This window comes from Nicotiana tomentosiformis, chromosome 11 (assembly GCF_000390325.3).
Source record: "Nicotiana tomentosiformis chromosome 11, ASM39032v3, whole genome shotgun sequence".
Lineage (NCBI taxonomy): Eukaryota > Viridiplantae > Streptophyta > Magnoliopsida > Solanales > Solanaceae > Nicotiana > Nicotiana tomentosiformis.
In genome coordinates this window covers 67,325,555-67,337,841 of record NC_090822.1, presented here as the reverse complement: position 1 = coordinate 67,337,841, position 12,287 = coordinate 67,325,555, and the positions used below count along the sequence as shown (strand labels likewise).

Below are 12,287 nucleotides of genomic sequence, written 5' to 3'. Positions count from 1 at the left end.
AGTCCTTAAGATCATACGAATAGAAACCTAATAGTGGTAGGTTGGGGGCGGGGGGATAGTCGGGTAGAGCAGAAAGAGAAATCGATGGTTGGTCATAACGTTAGATGCTAGCTTCTTTTGAAAACCAAAAGCTGCCACCGTTTGGTTAACCGCTCCCACCCTTCCAATATCTATATATATGCCTAGTGTTACTTACATATACAAAAGACTAGGAGATAAAACAGAATGGCTGCCGCAATGAAGGACGACAATATTACCAATGTGGAAGAAATTAGTGGTGAGGCACAAAGCAATGAAGCACCCATAACAGGAGTAGGGAATATTGACGAAATAAAGGAATTAGAACAGCAATCGGATGAAGATGACATGAAGGGTGATCATATGCGTGGAAAAGGAGATGACGACGTGAATAAGAAGAAGGAAGCAGTAGTGGAAGAGATTATATCAAAACTTGAAAGAGGTGGTGGTCATATTCATGAGGAATTACCTAATTCTATTGACACTTCCACATCATCAGGAAAAGAAGCCAAGAATGGTGGGACGCCGCCATTAGTTAACTTTGGAGGGAAAAGAGGTCGCTCCACCTTATTATTCTTTTATCGTCTTTGGAGAGGTTACCTTGTTAACAATCCTCCTCCTCCTAATTAGAACTTTCTTCCCCCCTTTTTTTGTCACCCCTTTTGTAAAACTCTCCCATATGCTAAAACTACATAGTTCCTCCCCATCTCCCCCCGCTTGTTTAAACTACATTTTGTAATAATTAATGAAAGTACAGATCGGTTAGTGTTTTGTGTTGTCTGTTTTTAAATCTTATTTGAAAAAGTTAATAAAAACAACTATATGTGATCGCGTGGCCTAATGGATAAGGCGCTCGCCTCCGAAGCGGGAGATTGTGGGTTCGAGTCCCATCGCGATCGTTGCCTGCCACATTTTCCCTTGTTATCTTTTTTGCTGTAGAAATCTGCGTGTATACATACTACTTAAAAAAATGGAGCGGTGGTCTGGATTATTAGACTAATAAAAAGATGACGCTATTATGCACCCTTATACTTCTTCAAAAGAGTAAGCAAGAAGAGGAGACTCCTACATTTAACTAGTTTCTAATTAAATTTCTCCTACATTTAACTAGTTTCTACGACCTCCTCTTTGCACGACTGGCAGGCATTCTACAAACGTACCCAGTCTGCTGGTCACATCCAGTAGTGAAAAATTGCCATTTTCCAGGGCTTATCTGCACCCTCTTTTTTTCAATCTGACCGCTACAAATAAAACTGAAGCAGTTCTAGTTGGAGCGCTGCTTTTCTCTTACCATATATTCTCGGATAACAAGTAGTACATTGGGAAAGGGCATACCAATATATGTATGTGGGCTAACCCCCTCCATAATATTCCAATATTATAGTATGTTGAAGGTAGGTTCGTACAAATTCAAAAGGTTAGTAGATAGCTATGAACAGGAGGACAACCACTTATATCTAAATGTATTACTTATGAGAGCTAGCGTACGTAGTTATCAATTGTATTTTGCGACAGTTCCAAGTCCCCACTGGTAATCTGCAAGCAAACCCTTCAATCCTCTCAAACTCCTGAACCATATATATATGATAAACAATGGATAAGTATACTACAAGGAAGTAATAGGCAAATATGTGGAGGGTTGATGGGGGCTCACCATAGAATGAATCAAAAGATCTCTAGGTGCTAGATTCTTTCGGCAACACCCTAAAGCAAGTACACTTGGGATAGTAATGATCCTTTTGTCACCTCCAGGTTGGTATCCCAAGTTGAATGCAACTAACTGAAACAGACTAGGGACAGTAGATCACATTGTAAAATGTGTTAGTAGGATCACGGTCACACGGTTTTCCATTTGCAAATTTAGATCAATAGGTGCAGTATTTTCCCTTGTAAGCCTGAAACAAACCCAGGTCTGCTTTTGCTGTATCAACCCGGAAATCTGAAACGATCCAATAGTGAAGTGCTACGAAATGTCTTCTTCAGAACATCATGCCTTGAGATTTTGAATCATATACATTCTTTCAAAGCTGAAGGTAGTATAGGAAGCAAACCAGAATCCTATGATTCCCAGCATACCAATTCAAATCTTTATCATCACTGTGACTGACCAGAAAACAAGTGTTGGCCAACAGACAACTCAGGAGCTCCACGCCCTTGCTTAGGCAACTAATCAACATGTAAATTTTGGTAAAGATAAGATCAAGGGCGACAACTTTTCAGATCAAAAGCAGCCAAAAGGAAAAGGCAAAAACTAAAAAGAAACAAAAACTCAGGTGCAGATAGCAACTCCAATCCAATAAAAGGATTTGATAACTTATACATAGTTCATTAGTAATTTCAAGTTATCAACCATGGAAGATTCTCTTGTCACAAGAGGAAGTGCCTCAGTACCCTGCCAACTGCAGCAGTGCACATAATGGAGGCCCAGAAAATACTTATTACAGTTTTATCCACCAACCTACAAGACTCTATAGATCCAAATCCGCTCTGGACTAAAATCCAGACATAAGAGCTAACAAAATGTGCACAAAAAAAAAGGGAGAAAAGCATGAGCATTATATTGCTCAGGCATCATCTAGGGCAAGCACTCCAGGGAGTGGTTTCCCCTCGAGAAGCTCCAAGCTAGCACCCCCTCCAGTTGATATGTGGCTCATCTTCTCTGCAAGTCCTACCTTCTCAACTGCAGCTACAGAATCACCACCCCCTATGATGGTTGTCACTCCCTTTCCACTAAGCTCTGCCAGTTTCTTTGCAATAGCCTGGCAAACAAAAAGGGCATTAGATGCAATCAACCCCCATTGCCAAAGGGAAACATATACAATATCTCAAAGCATCACTAGAAATATTCAAAGGTAGAATAACAAGTCCTAAATCCTAATGGCTTAGCACTACGGCACAGATTTGAGAAAACCTCCAAGTTATACCTCTGTTCCAGCAGCAAACTTGTCAAACTCAAACACACCCATTGGTCCATTCCAAATGACAGTCTTGGTGGTATCCAAGGCGCTGCCAAATGACTTGATTGCATCGGGTCCAATATCTAATCCCATCCAGCCATCAGGAATTTCAGATGCTGGAACAACCTAAAAGGCCAAAAAATAAAGTCAGCGAAGACCATGGCCAGCAAGTAATACAAGGTACTGCTGCACAAAGCATTTCTCTCCCAAAAAGCAGCGAACATATATGAACATCAGTTAGTTTTTTTCTTTTATGAAATGAACAGCAGTTAGTTCTTACTTCAAAGTAAAATTGACCTAATAAAGCAGTTTATACAGACTAGGGATCTAACCTTGCTGTTCGCATCAGCAGCAAACTTGTCGGCAATCACTACATCAGTGGGAAGCAATAGAGATACCCCTTTTGCCTTTGCCTTCTCCATGAGAGATGTTGCCAAATCAAGCTTGTCCTCCTCCACTAGTGATGATCCAACAGCGTACCCTTGCGCCTTGTAGAAAGTAAAGATCATTCCTCCGCCAAGTAATAACACGTCAACCTTCTCCAAGAGAGACTCTATAACACCAATCTTAGATGATACTTTTGAACCACCAACAATTGCAGCAAATGGCTTCTGGGGATTTGCCACAGCTCCAACTAAATAGTCAAGTTCCTACAAGCATTGATGATGCAGAGTAAGCCACTACAACAAATATATTAAGACAACCACAATAAAATAAAAGAGTTTATGTGAATATAGTAACTGCTGAATGACAATTAATCCATCCAATCATGTGCAGCACAATTGAGCTACTCTCAAATTCTTTATTCTTCCTAGAAATATGCATAATAAACATCTTTTCCTCTATTTGACAGCCTGAAATCTTAGATTAGTACCTTTTGCATAAGGAATCCAGCAACAGCTGGTTTCAAGTACTTAGCAACCCCTTCTGTGGAAGCATGGGCTCTATGAGCAGTCCCAAATGCATCATTGACGTACAAATCTGCAAGAGATGCCAATTTCTTGGCAAATTCGGGCTCATTCTTCTCCTCTTCTTTATAGAATCTGACATTCTCTAGCAGCAGAACTCCTCCTTCCGGTATTTCAGCGACCAATTTCTCAACTTCTGGACCAATTGAATCATTTGCTATCTTGACCTGAGTAAAATTAGCACATAATAACCTTTTTAAATAGGACTAGAAAAATTTAGTCAACAGAGAATAAAAAGAGAACAGCATACAGACCTCAACTCCCAATAGTTCTGAAAGTCTAGGCACAAGCGGCTTTAAGCTGTACTTTGGGGTAACACCTTTAGGGCGACCCTAAAACCAACAACAGACAATCAGAAAACACAGAGAACAAGAGAAAACACAGGAAAAAGATTATTCAGAAGGAGAAGATTGTACAGAATGGTTCATCAGCTATGCAAAGATTATGAGTAACAAAGCCTAATAGAACTTTCAACCAGTGAAAATTCCAGAGTTGACAAATAATAGTTAGTTTCTCAAACCAAAGATCTCGGCACAAAGAGAAGTAAAGCTAGTTTCTAGAAACTCTGAAGCTATTAAAATCTCCTTATCCCAAGACGACAGATCTCCTCAGAATCATTTACGCCTGGTATTGTGCTGTGCAGCATCTCTCCTCTATATGGATGTTTACAGTTCCAATTTGGATACTCGAGAGAACTCTCCCCCTCCTTCCGACTTGTGCTCCATTTCAACTTCAAACGTTCTTGAGCTTACACGTCTAACTGCCAAAATATGAATATACTCACCAAAGATTGACAACCAAGAAGAAAGCGGGAAAACCAGGGTGTGCTCTAGCAGTCAATGAAGTTGGAATGCCCATGGGAGATGGGGGTTCAAACCTCAGCAAACGCAAAAAAGCTAGATAATTCCTTCTCATCCAGGTATATCCCAGGTATCCAGGTATATCCAAGTGCATGCAAACTGGCCGAGATAATTGCATGTAATTCTATTCAATAGCGTTGATTGGTAATCCAGAACAAATGGTAAGTGACCTGTTATAACAGGTTAATTGCACTGACGGCATAAAGAAATAAAAAAAATCATTACACTATCCGTGTATACAACTTAAATCCTTGAAAAAGTAGAAAACCACAACAGAACCAGCAGTTGTAAGCACAGGATGAAAATCCACAAGCGCAGAACAAACACATGTATATATTTAAACTTAAGGTCACAAACAAAATCAGTGCTGCAATGATCTAGGACTTGACAAAGAAAAGAAATCGATATAAGAAAGACAGCAAAGACCTTCAGATCATAGCAAAGGACTTTAACTAAATAAGACAGACCGAATCTATAGCACGTAAGCGTAAATAGGCAAGATTCAAGGGGGAAAAGTAAAGCTTACAAGATGAGAGGCAAGAATGACATGAGAACCGTGTTGCATCAAGTACTTGATGGTAGGTACAGCGGCTCTGATTCTGGTGTCATCAGTGATGTTAAAGTTTTCATCCAATGGAACGTTCAGATCAACTCTCACGAATACTCTCTTCCCCTTCAGATCTGCTTCTTTCAGTGATCCCACGCTCTTCTTCACCGCCATTTCTCTATCTGAAACCCAAAAATTAAAAACATCAGACAACCCTTCAATACTTGATACGATGAACATCAAACAAGTAGAGTTGAGGACTCACAGTTTTTGTCGTCGGAAAAATCGATACGATGAACGGAACGATGTCTGTGACTAATTGGAAGGATCGAGGAACTTATAAATAAGGAAAGTCCTGGGATTGGTGCGCGTTCTTCGCACTCGCTTTCCTTTTCGTGGCGCACATTGTTTATGCATTATTATGGGCTTGGGCCACGCCACCACTAATTTGGGTTCCTAAACACCCACTGATCCACCAAATAAATGAAAAAGAAACTCTAAAATAAGGAGTTATGACTTCAAATCTCTCTTTTTTCTATTGATTTGTGCAATATGCAATATATTATATATATGTACTCCATTTGTTTTGGTTGTGTTATCGAGAATGAAGCATAAAACGCCAAAGGCATATTTATTAGAATTATTAGAATATTCTTTGAAAGCTTGATCCCTTTCAAAAATAAATGTAGTAACTCCTCCTCATTTCCAAATTAGATGTCGACATCGAGTCATGTTATTAGTGAACTCAAGAACTCACCTCTCTCAAAAATCAAAGTGAATCTTAAATTCCTACTCAAAGAATGTAATTGAGATTGTGATCACGCTCAACTATGTCTTATAAGAAGAAATAAATGGTCGCTACAAATATAATCTGGTCGAAGAGTCGGGAGTCGAATCCCACAGAGAATTAAGGTTTAGCTACAACTGTTCACTATCATAAAGAGACAACTTCGAATAATTTTCTGAGTTATAAAGATTAAGGTTTTTATTTCTAACTAATTAACTAACAACTATTAAACTAGTAAAATTATTAACTAAAGACACTAAGAGTTGGAGACAAGATTGGAAAAGCTTAGAGTTACGATTTCTCTAATTGTCGGAATCATTTCTGCTACATCTCCTATAATTTCGCCTAAGTATTATCTATTGATTGTAAGCACTCGACTTATTGCAATTCTCTCTCGAGCAACTATAATAATATATAAGTCATATTCTCTCGAATTATGCTAACTCGCACTTTAAGATACAAATGCACTTTTCTTTCTTCCATTGATTCCACTCAAAAGCTACCATAAGTTTCCTCATTACTTCTTTCTAGCGCTCTTTTACAATTCAATTAGTGCTTTAAGAGGTAAAATGATCAAAATAATTCAATTAAGAACAAAAGGTATAGGCTTGTAATGTGAGTGCCAAAGGAAAGACTTATAGGCTCAAAAGGGTTAACCATGGATGATTTTATTTGTAGTAACAACAAAGCTCAACAAAAGGTCAAAGAAGGGCTGAAGTCATTTTTTTCAAACCGAGCAATACCTAAGATTTTGTTTCAAATTACATTCCGGACAAGTTCTAGATGCAAATGCAAAACATGGACTATACAAGAATCTCACCGCATATGGCTCACTAACGACGGTCTCATTCCGACCTCAATCAAAGCAAGAATTCACAGAGCCAAGAGATATTAAGCATAAAACACAAGGTGAATATAAATCGAAAAAATGAGTCATAGGATATGACGACCCAAAAACTCACTGTAGGTCGTGATGGCATCAAACGCTACCGTTAGGAAAGCTAACAATCAAATAAATACGTCAATAGTTAATCCAAAATGCATTTCGAAATAATTAAAGAAATAAAGAGTGGAAATCATTCGTTTTTATAGGAAATATAGATGTTATTTTTAAATATTCGAATGAGGCCAAAATATAAACCATGAAATTATAGCGGAATACAACCAAGAGCAAAATCTGGATCCCCAAAACCCGGTATCACAAGTGCATGAGCATCTACTGGGAAGTAAATACTACTACATCATCTGTTGGGAATATAAAATAGACAGGATAAAGTAAATGAATGAGACAGGGACTCCATGTTTTGCGGATTGTAACGTGGAATACAGCTCACCACAAAGTCTCCTCAGCAGTTGCACTTATGCGCCAAGATAACCACCAAATGAACTTCCCTCAATACTTGCACAAGTAGTGTAAAAGTATAGTATGAGTACGTAAATCAATGCATACCCAATAAATATCTAGCCTAACCTTGAAGAAATAGTGATGAGGGATCGACATCGACACCTACTAGTGGTCCAATAACTAAAGTACAATAAAAGTAGACAGGTATGAGGCATGGCAGGTAAGAGCACCGAAACAGATATATGTGCATAACCCGATCCTCAACAGAAAAATAAATACGAAGTCCTCAATAACCGGATACTATCCTGAATGAAATACATAATGGTCAACACCAGATAAAATGTAACATCTCAAGTCAGGAAGACTCATAGGTACACTGACTCCTTATCAAATATTACGCACGATTCTACTGAGGCAAACAACCTGATCCCATAATGGTACTGCTGAGGCGTTCAGCCGATCCTATAAGAATAGTGAAACTTGACGGTTCACTGGCCCCACTCACGAATATATGTTTTGAGTTATGAAATTCAAGAGACTTTCGGAAAAATTTGTACAACACGGGAGAAATCCATAAAAGGAAGTATAAATTTCCACTACTAATCAAGTAGCTCGCCAAGTATCTAAAATAGAAAGTCTGAAACCTTATGTAACTCTAGTCTCAAGCAAAAATGTAAATTAAAACATTTAAACATGCAAGAATGACTCAACAACAACAACAACAACAACAACAACAACAAAGACCTAGTAAAATCCCACTAATGGGGTTTGGGGAGGGTAGTGTGTACGCAGACCTTACCCCTACCCCGAAGGAGTAGAGATGTTGTTTCCGAAAGACCCTCGGCTCAAAAAAATAAAAAGACAAAATGACAAAAAGACAAAAAGAAGACAATATTAGTATCACAACAATAATCATAGGATAAATAGGAACACCATGAAATCCAGAAGAAAGATGCAAAGCAAAGGGAGACAATATTAGTAAATATTAGTATTACCACAACAATCATAAGAAAAATAGGAACACCATGAAATCTAAAAGAAAGATGCAAAGCAAAAGCGATAGCTAGTAAATAGGACATGCACTGAAAAGCGAAATAGTAAGCCATAACATTGCCACTAGCTATCTTAGACAAAAACCCTACATGGCTAGTCCCACAATGGTACGAAGTAAGGTACGACTCAACTACCTCCTAACCTACAACCCTAATGCTCGACCTCCACATCTTCCTATCAAGTGACATGTCCTCGAAAATCTGGAGCCTCGCCATATCCTGACTGATCACCTCTCCCCAGTACTTCTTAGGTCGCCCTCTACCTCTTCTCGTGCCTTTCACAACCAGCTGCTCACACCTCCGTACCGGAGCATCTGGGCTTCTCCTCTGAACATGTCCGAACCATCTAAGCCTCGCTTCCCGCATCTTGTTATCAATAGGAGCCACATGCACTTTCTCCCGAATATCATCATTCCTAATCTTATCTATCCTAGTGTGCCCGCACATCCACCACAACATCCTCATTTCTGCTACTTTCATCTTCTGGATATGTGAGTTCTTAACGAGACAACACTCAGCCCCATACATCATGGCCGGTCTAATCACCGCTTTATAAAACTTACCTTTGAGTATCGGTGGCACTCTCTTGTCACACAGGACGCTAGATGCTAACCTCCACTTCATCCATCCTACCCCAATATGGTGTGTGACATCCTCGTCGATCTCCCCTCCCCCCTAGATAACCGAACCAAGGTACTTGAAGCTGCCTCTACTTGGGATGACCTGCGAATCAAGCCTCACATCCACACCCTCTTCCCCTGGCTCAGCGCTGAACTTACACTCCAGGTATTCTGTCTTCATCTTGCTCAGCTTGAAACCCTTAGACTCAAGAGCATGTCTCCAAACCTCCAGCCTCTCGTTAAAACCGACTCATGACTCATCAATCAGAACTATGTCATCGGCGAATAGCATGCACCATGGCACATCCCCTTGAATATGGTGTGTTAACGCGTCCATCATCAGTGCGAATAAGAACGGACTGAGCGCAGAACCTTGATGTAACCCCATTACAACCGGAAAATGCTCAGAGTCGCCTCCTACTGTCCTAACCCGAGTCTTAGCTCCATCATACATGTCCTTAATCGTCATAATGTATGGAACCGACACATCATTTTCCTCCAGGCATCTCAAAGAATTTCTCTAGGAACCTTGTCATACGTTTTCTCTAGGTCAATAAACACCATGTGCAGATCCTTCTTCCTCTCTCTGTATAGTTCCACCAACCTTCTAACAAGGTGTATAGCTTCTGTAGTCGAACGACCCGGCATGAACCCGAACTGGTTGTCGGATACAGACATTGTCATCCTCACCCTCGCTTCAACCACCCTCTCCCACACTTTCATGGTATGACTCAGTAATTTGATACCCCTATAATTGTTACAACTCTGGATATCACCTTTGTTCTTATACAGTGGAACCACCGTACTCCACCTCCACTCATCCGGTATCCTCTTCCCCTTAAAAATAATATTAAACAACCTAGTCAACCACTCCAAACCTGCTCTCCCCACACACTTCCAAAATTCCACCGGAATTTCGTCTGGCCCGGTCGCTCTGCCCCTACTCATCTTATGCATAGCTCACACGACCTCCTCAACCTCGATACGCCTGCAGTACCCAAAGTCACGGTGACTCTCGGAATGCTCCAATTCACCTAGCACAATATCCCGATCCCTTTCTTCATTCAGAAGTTTATGAAAGTAAGTCTGCCATCTCCTCTTAATCTGGGCATCTTCCATCAATACTCTACCATCTTCGTCCTTGATGCATCTCACTTGGTCCAAATCCCGAGCCTTCCTCTCTCTCAACTTGGCCAGCCGGAATAACTTCTTTTTCCCACCTTTTCCCCCTAATTCCTCGTACATATGACCATAAGCCACAGTCTTTGCCTCTGTGACCGCCAACTTAGCCTCCTTCCTATCTGCCTTATACCTCTCCATGCACACTCGCCTCTCCTCCTCACCTATGCTCCCCACTAACTTCAGGTACGCCTCCTTCTTGAGTATAATACAATTAAAGCCCAACTTGAGTATAAGTCTACCTTGACATAATCAGGAATTCTAGCATATGCGCGGACACTCAGAACCTCATACGTGCGTAGCTCCCAAAACATGTAGCACATAACAAATATAGCACATACGAGGTAAATTCCCCTCACAGGGTTAGACATGAGACTTACCTCGCTTCGAAATACGATAACCGGCTCCAACGCCTCTCTGACACCTCAAACCAATGCCAAACGATTCGAAACTAGTTAAAGAACGTACAAACCATCATATTATACCCAAAGACTCGTAATTTAATAATTAGAAATAATTCCCAACTCCACACGAAAAGTCAACAAAGTCCACCCCGGGCCCACATGTCAGGATTCCAAAATATTTCGAATAAAATTATTACCCATAGCACCACGAACTCCAATATATAATTTATTCTCAATTCTACGTTAACTTTCGTGGTCAAAATTCAAAAATAACATATCTAGGTTTTCTTCCAAAATTTCACAATTTCTACCAATTTTCATGTTCAAATCCATACATAATCAATGTATTTAACTCACATTGGTAGGAATAACTTATCTTGTGGTAGATGATGAAAATTCACCTTGAAAATCGCCCCAAAATCGGCTCCAAATGAGAAAATAAGATGAAAATAAGCTAAGTCCCGATTTCAATTCTTATACACTGCCTAGTCGCCCTTTTTCGCGATCGCGGAAACACCCTCGCTATCGTGAAGGTCAAATCAGCCTTGCCCAAAAATTACTCTACGCGAATGCGAGGACCCTCAAGCAATCGCGAAGCTCAGCCTGCCAAGCCTATATGAACGCGAGCCCAACTCCGCGAACGCGAAATCCAAAACCTTCAAGCTTCAGAAAATACCTTTTGCGATCGCGAAACCAACCATGTGATCGCAATGAGAAACCCTCCAAACTAGGCCAGCCCCACTAACACATCCTTTCGCAATCTCACCATGCGAACACAAAGCACAACCTGATCAAACACCGTGATCGTGAACCACCAACCAAGATCGCAAAGAACACTTTCTTCTCAGCTTCCCGCTGCACTACGCGATCATGATCCCTTCTACGCGATCACGATGCACACCATAGACACCAGAAAACAACAACTTCAAATTAAAGGGGATTGGTCTGAAACCACCCCAAAACACACCCGGGGCCCCTGGGACCAATCATACCACAAGTCCCCATTCTTTATCCAAACTTATCTAAAGGCTCGAAATGCCATGAATAATATCAAAATCACAAATCGACGATTAAAATACTTTTTTTAACTTTCAAATCTTCAAACTTCGCCGAACGCATCTGAATCGCGCTTAGACATTCCGGATCATGACCAAACTTCATGCACTATTTCCAACCAATTTAATGAACCTATCCAAGGTCCCGGGACACTGCCCGAAGTCCGATAACACCAAAGACCATTCTAAGTCAAAATTAGTAAGTTTCCAAAGCTTCAAAATGCAAACTTTGGACAATAAACGCCGAAATGCTCTCAGACTATCCGATACTCAACCCGAACATACGCCCAAGTCCGAAATCACCTTACGGAATAGGAACCTTCAAATCCTTGTTCCGAGGTCGTTTACTCAAAAGTCAAAACTTGGTCAATTCTTCCAACTTAAAGCTTTCAAATTAAGATTCCAAATTAACTCTGAACTTCCCGAAAATCAAAAACCGACTACACGTGAAAGTCATAATACATAAAGTGAAGCTACTCAAGGTATCAAATGACC

The 12,287-nt window shown here is 40.3% G+C and overlaps 1 protein-coding gene and 1 non-coding gene across 2 annotated transcripts; one reads left to right on the top strand and one right to left on the bottom strand.

Annotated features, from left to right (window-relative positions):
- The first annotated feature begins 844 nt into the window (after positions 1 to 844).
- Positions 845 to 917, top strand: TRNAR-CCG (transfer RNA arginine (anticodon CCG)). The gene has a single exon. It is a non-coding gene; the product is annotated as a tRNA-Arg (tRNA).
- Positions 918 to 2,292: 1,375 nt separating this feature from the next.
- Positions 2,293 to 5,821, bottom strand: LOC104101910 (phosphoglycerate kinase, cytosolic). Its single transcript, XM_009609459.4, has 7 exons — positions 5,616 to 5,821; positions 5,330 to 5,532; positions 4,198 to 4,275; positions 3,850 to 4,110; positions 3,308 to 3,625; positions 2,943 to 3,101; positions 2,293 to 2,777 (listed from the first exon to the last, which is right to left on the bottom strand). Exons 2-7 carry the CDS (start codon positions 5,522 to 5,524, stop codon positions 2,583 to 2,585), a joined length of 1,206 nt encoding a protein of 401 aa, XP_009607754.1. The 5' UTR covers positions 5,525 to 5,532; positions 5,616 to 5,821; the 3' UTR covers positions 2,293 to 2,582.
- Between the last annotated feature and the right edge of the window lie 6,466 nt (positions 5,822 to 12,287).

What these genes read in the sequence shown, in the direction of transcription:
- LOC104101910 (XM_009609459.4), bottom strand. Translation starts at nt 5,524, where the DNA reads ATGGCGGTGAAGAAGAGCGTGGGATCACTGAAAGAAGCAGATCTGAAG. An exon ending in CAGAACTATTGGGAGTTGAG is followed by an intron (nt 4,111 to 4,197) that starts GTCTGTATGCTG and finishes AATTTTACTCAG; the next exon opens with GTCAAGATAGCAAATGATTC. An exon ending in CTGGATTCCTTATGCAAAAG is followed by an intron (nt 3,626 to 3,849) that starts GTACTAATCTAA and finishes CAATGCTTGTAG; the next exon opens with GAACTTGACTATTTAGTTGG.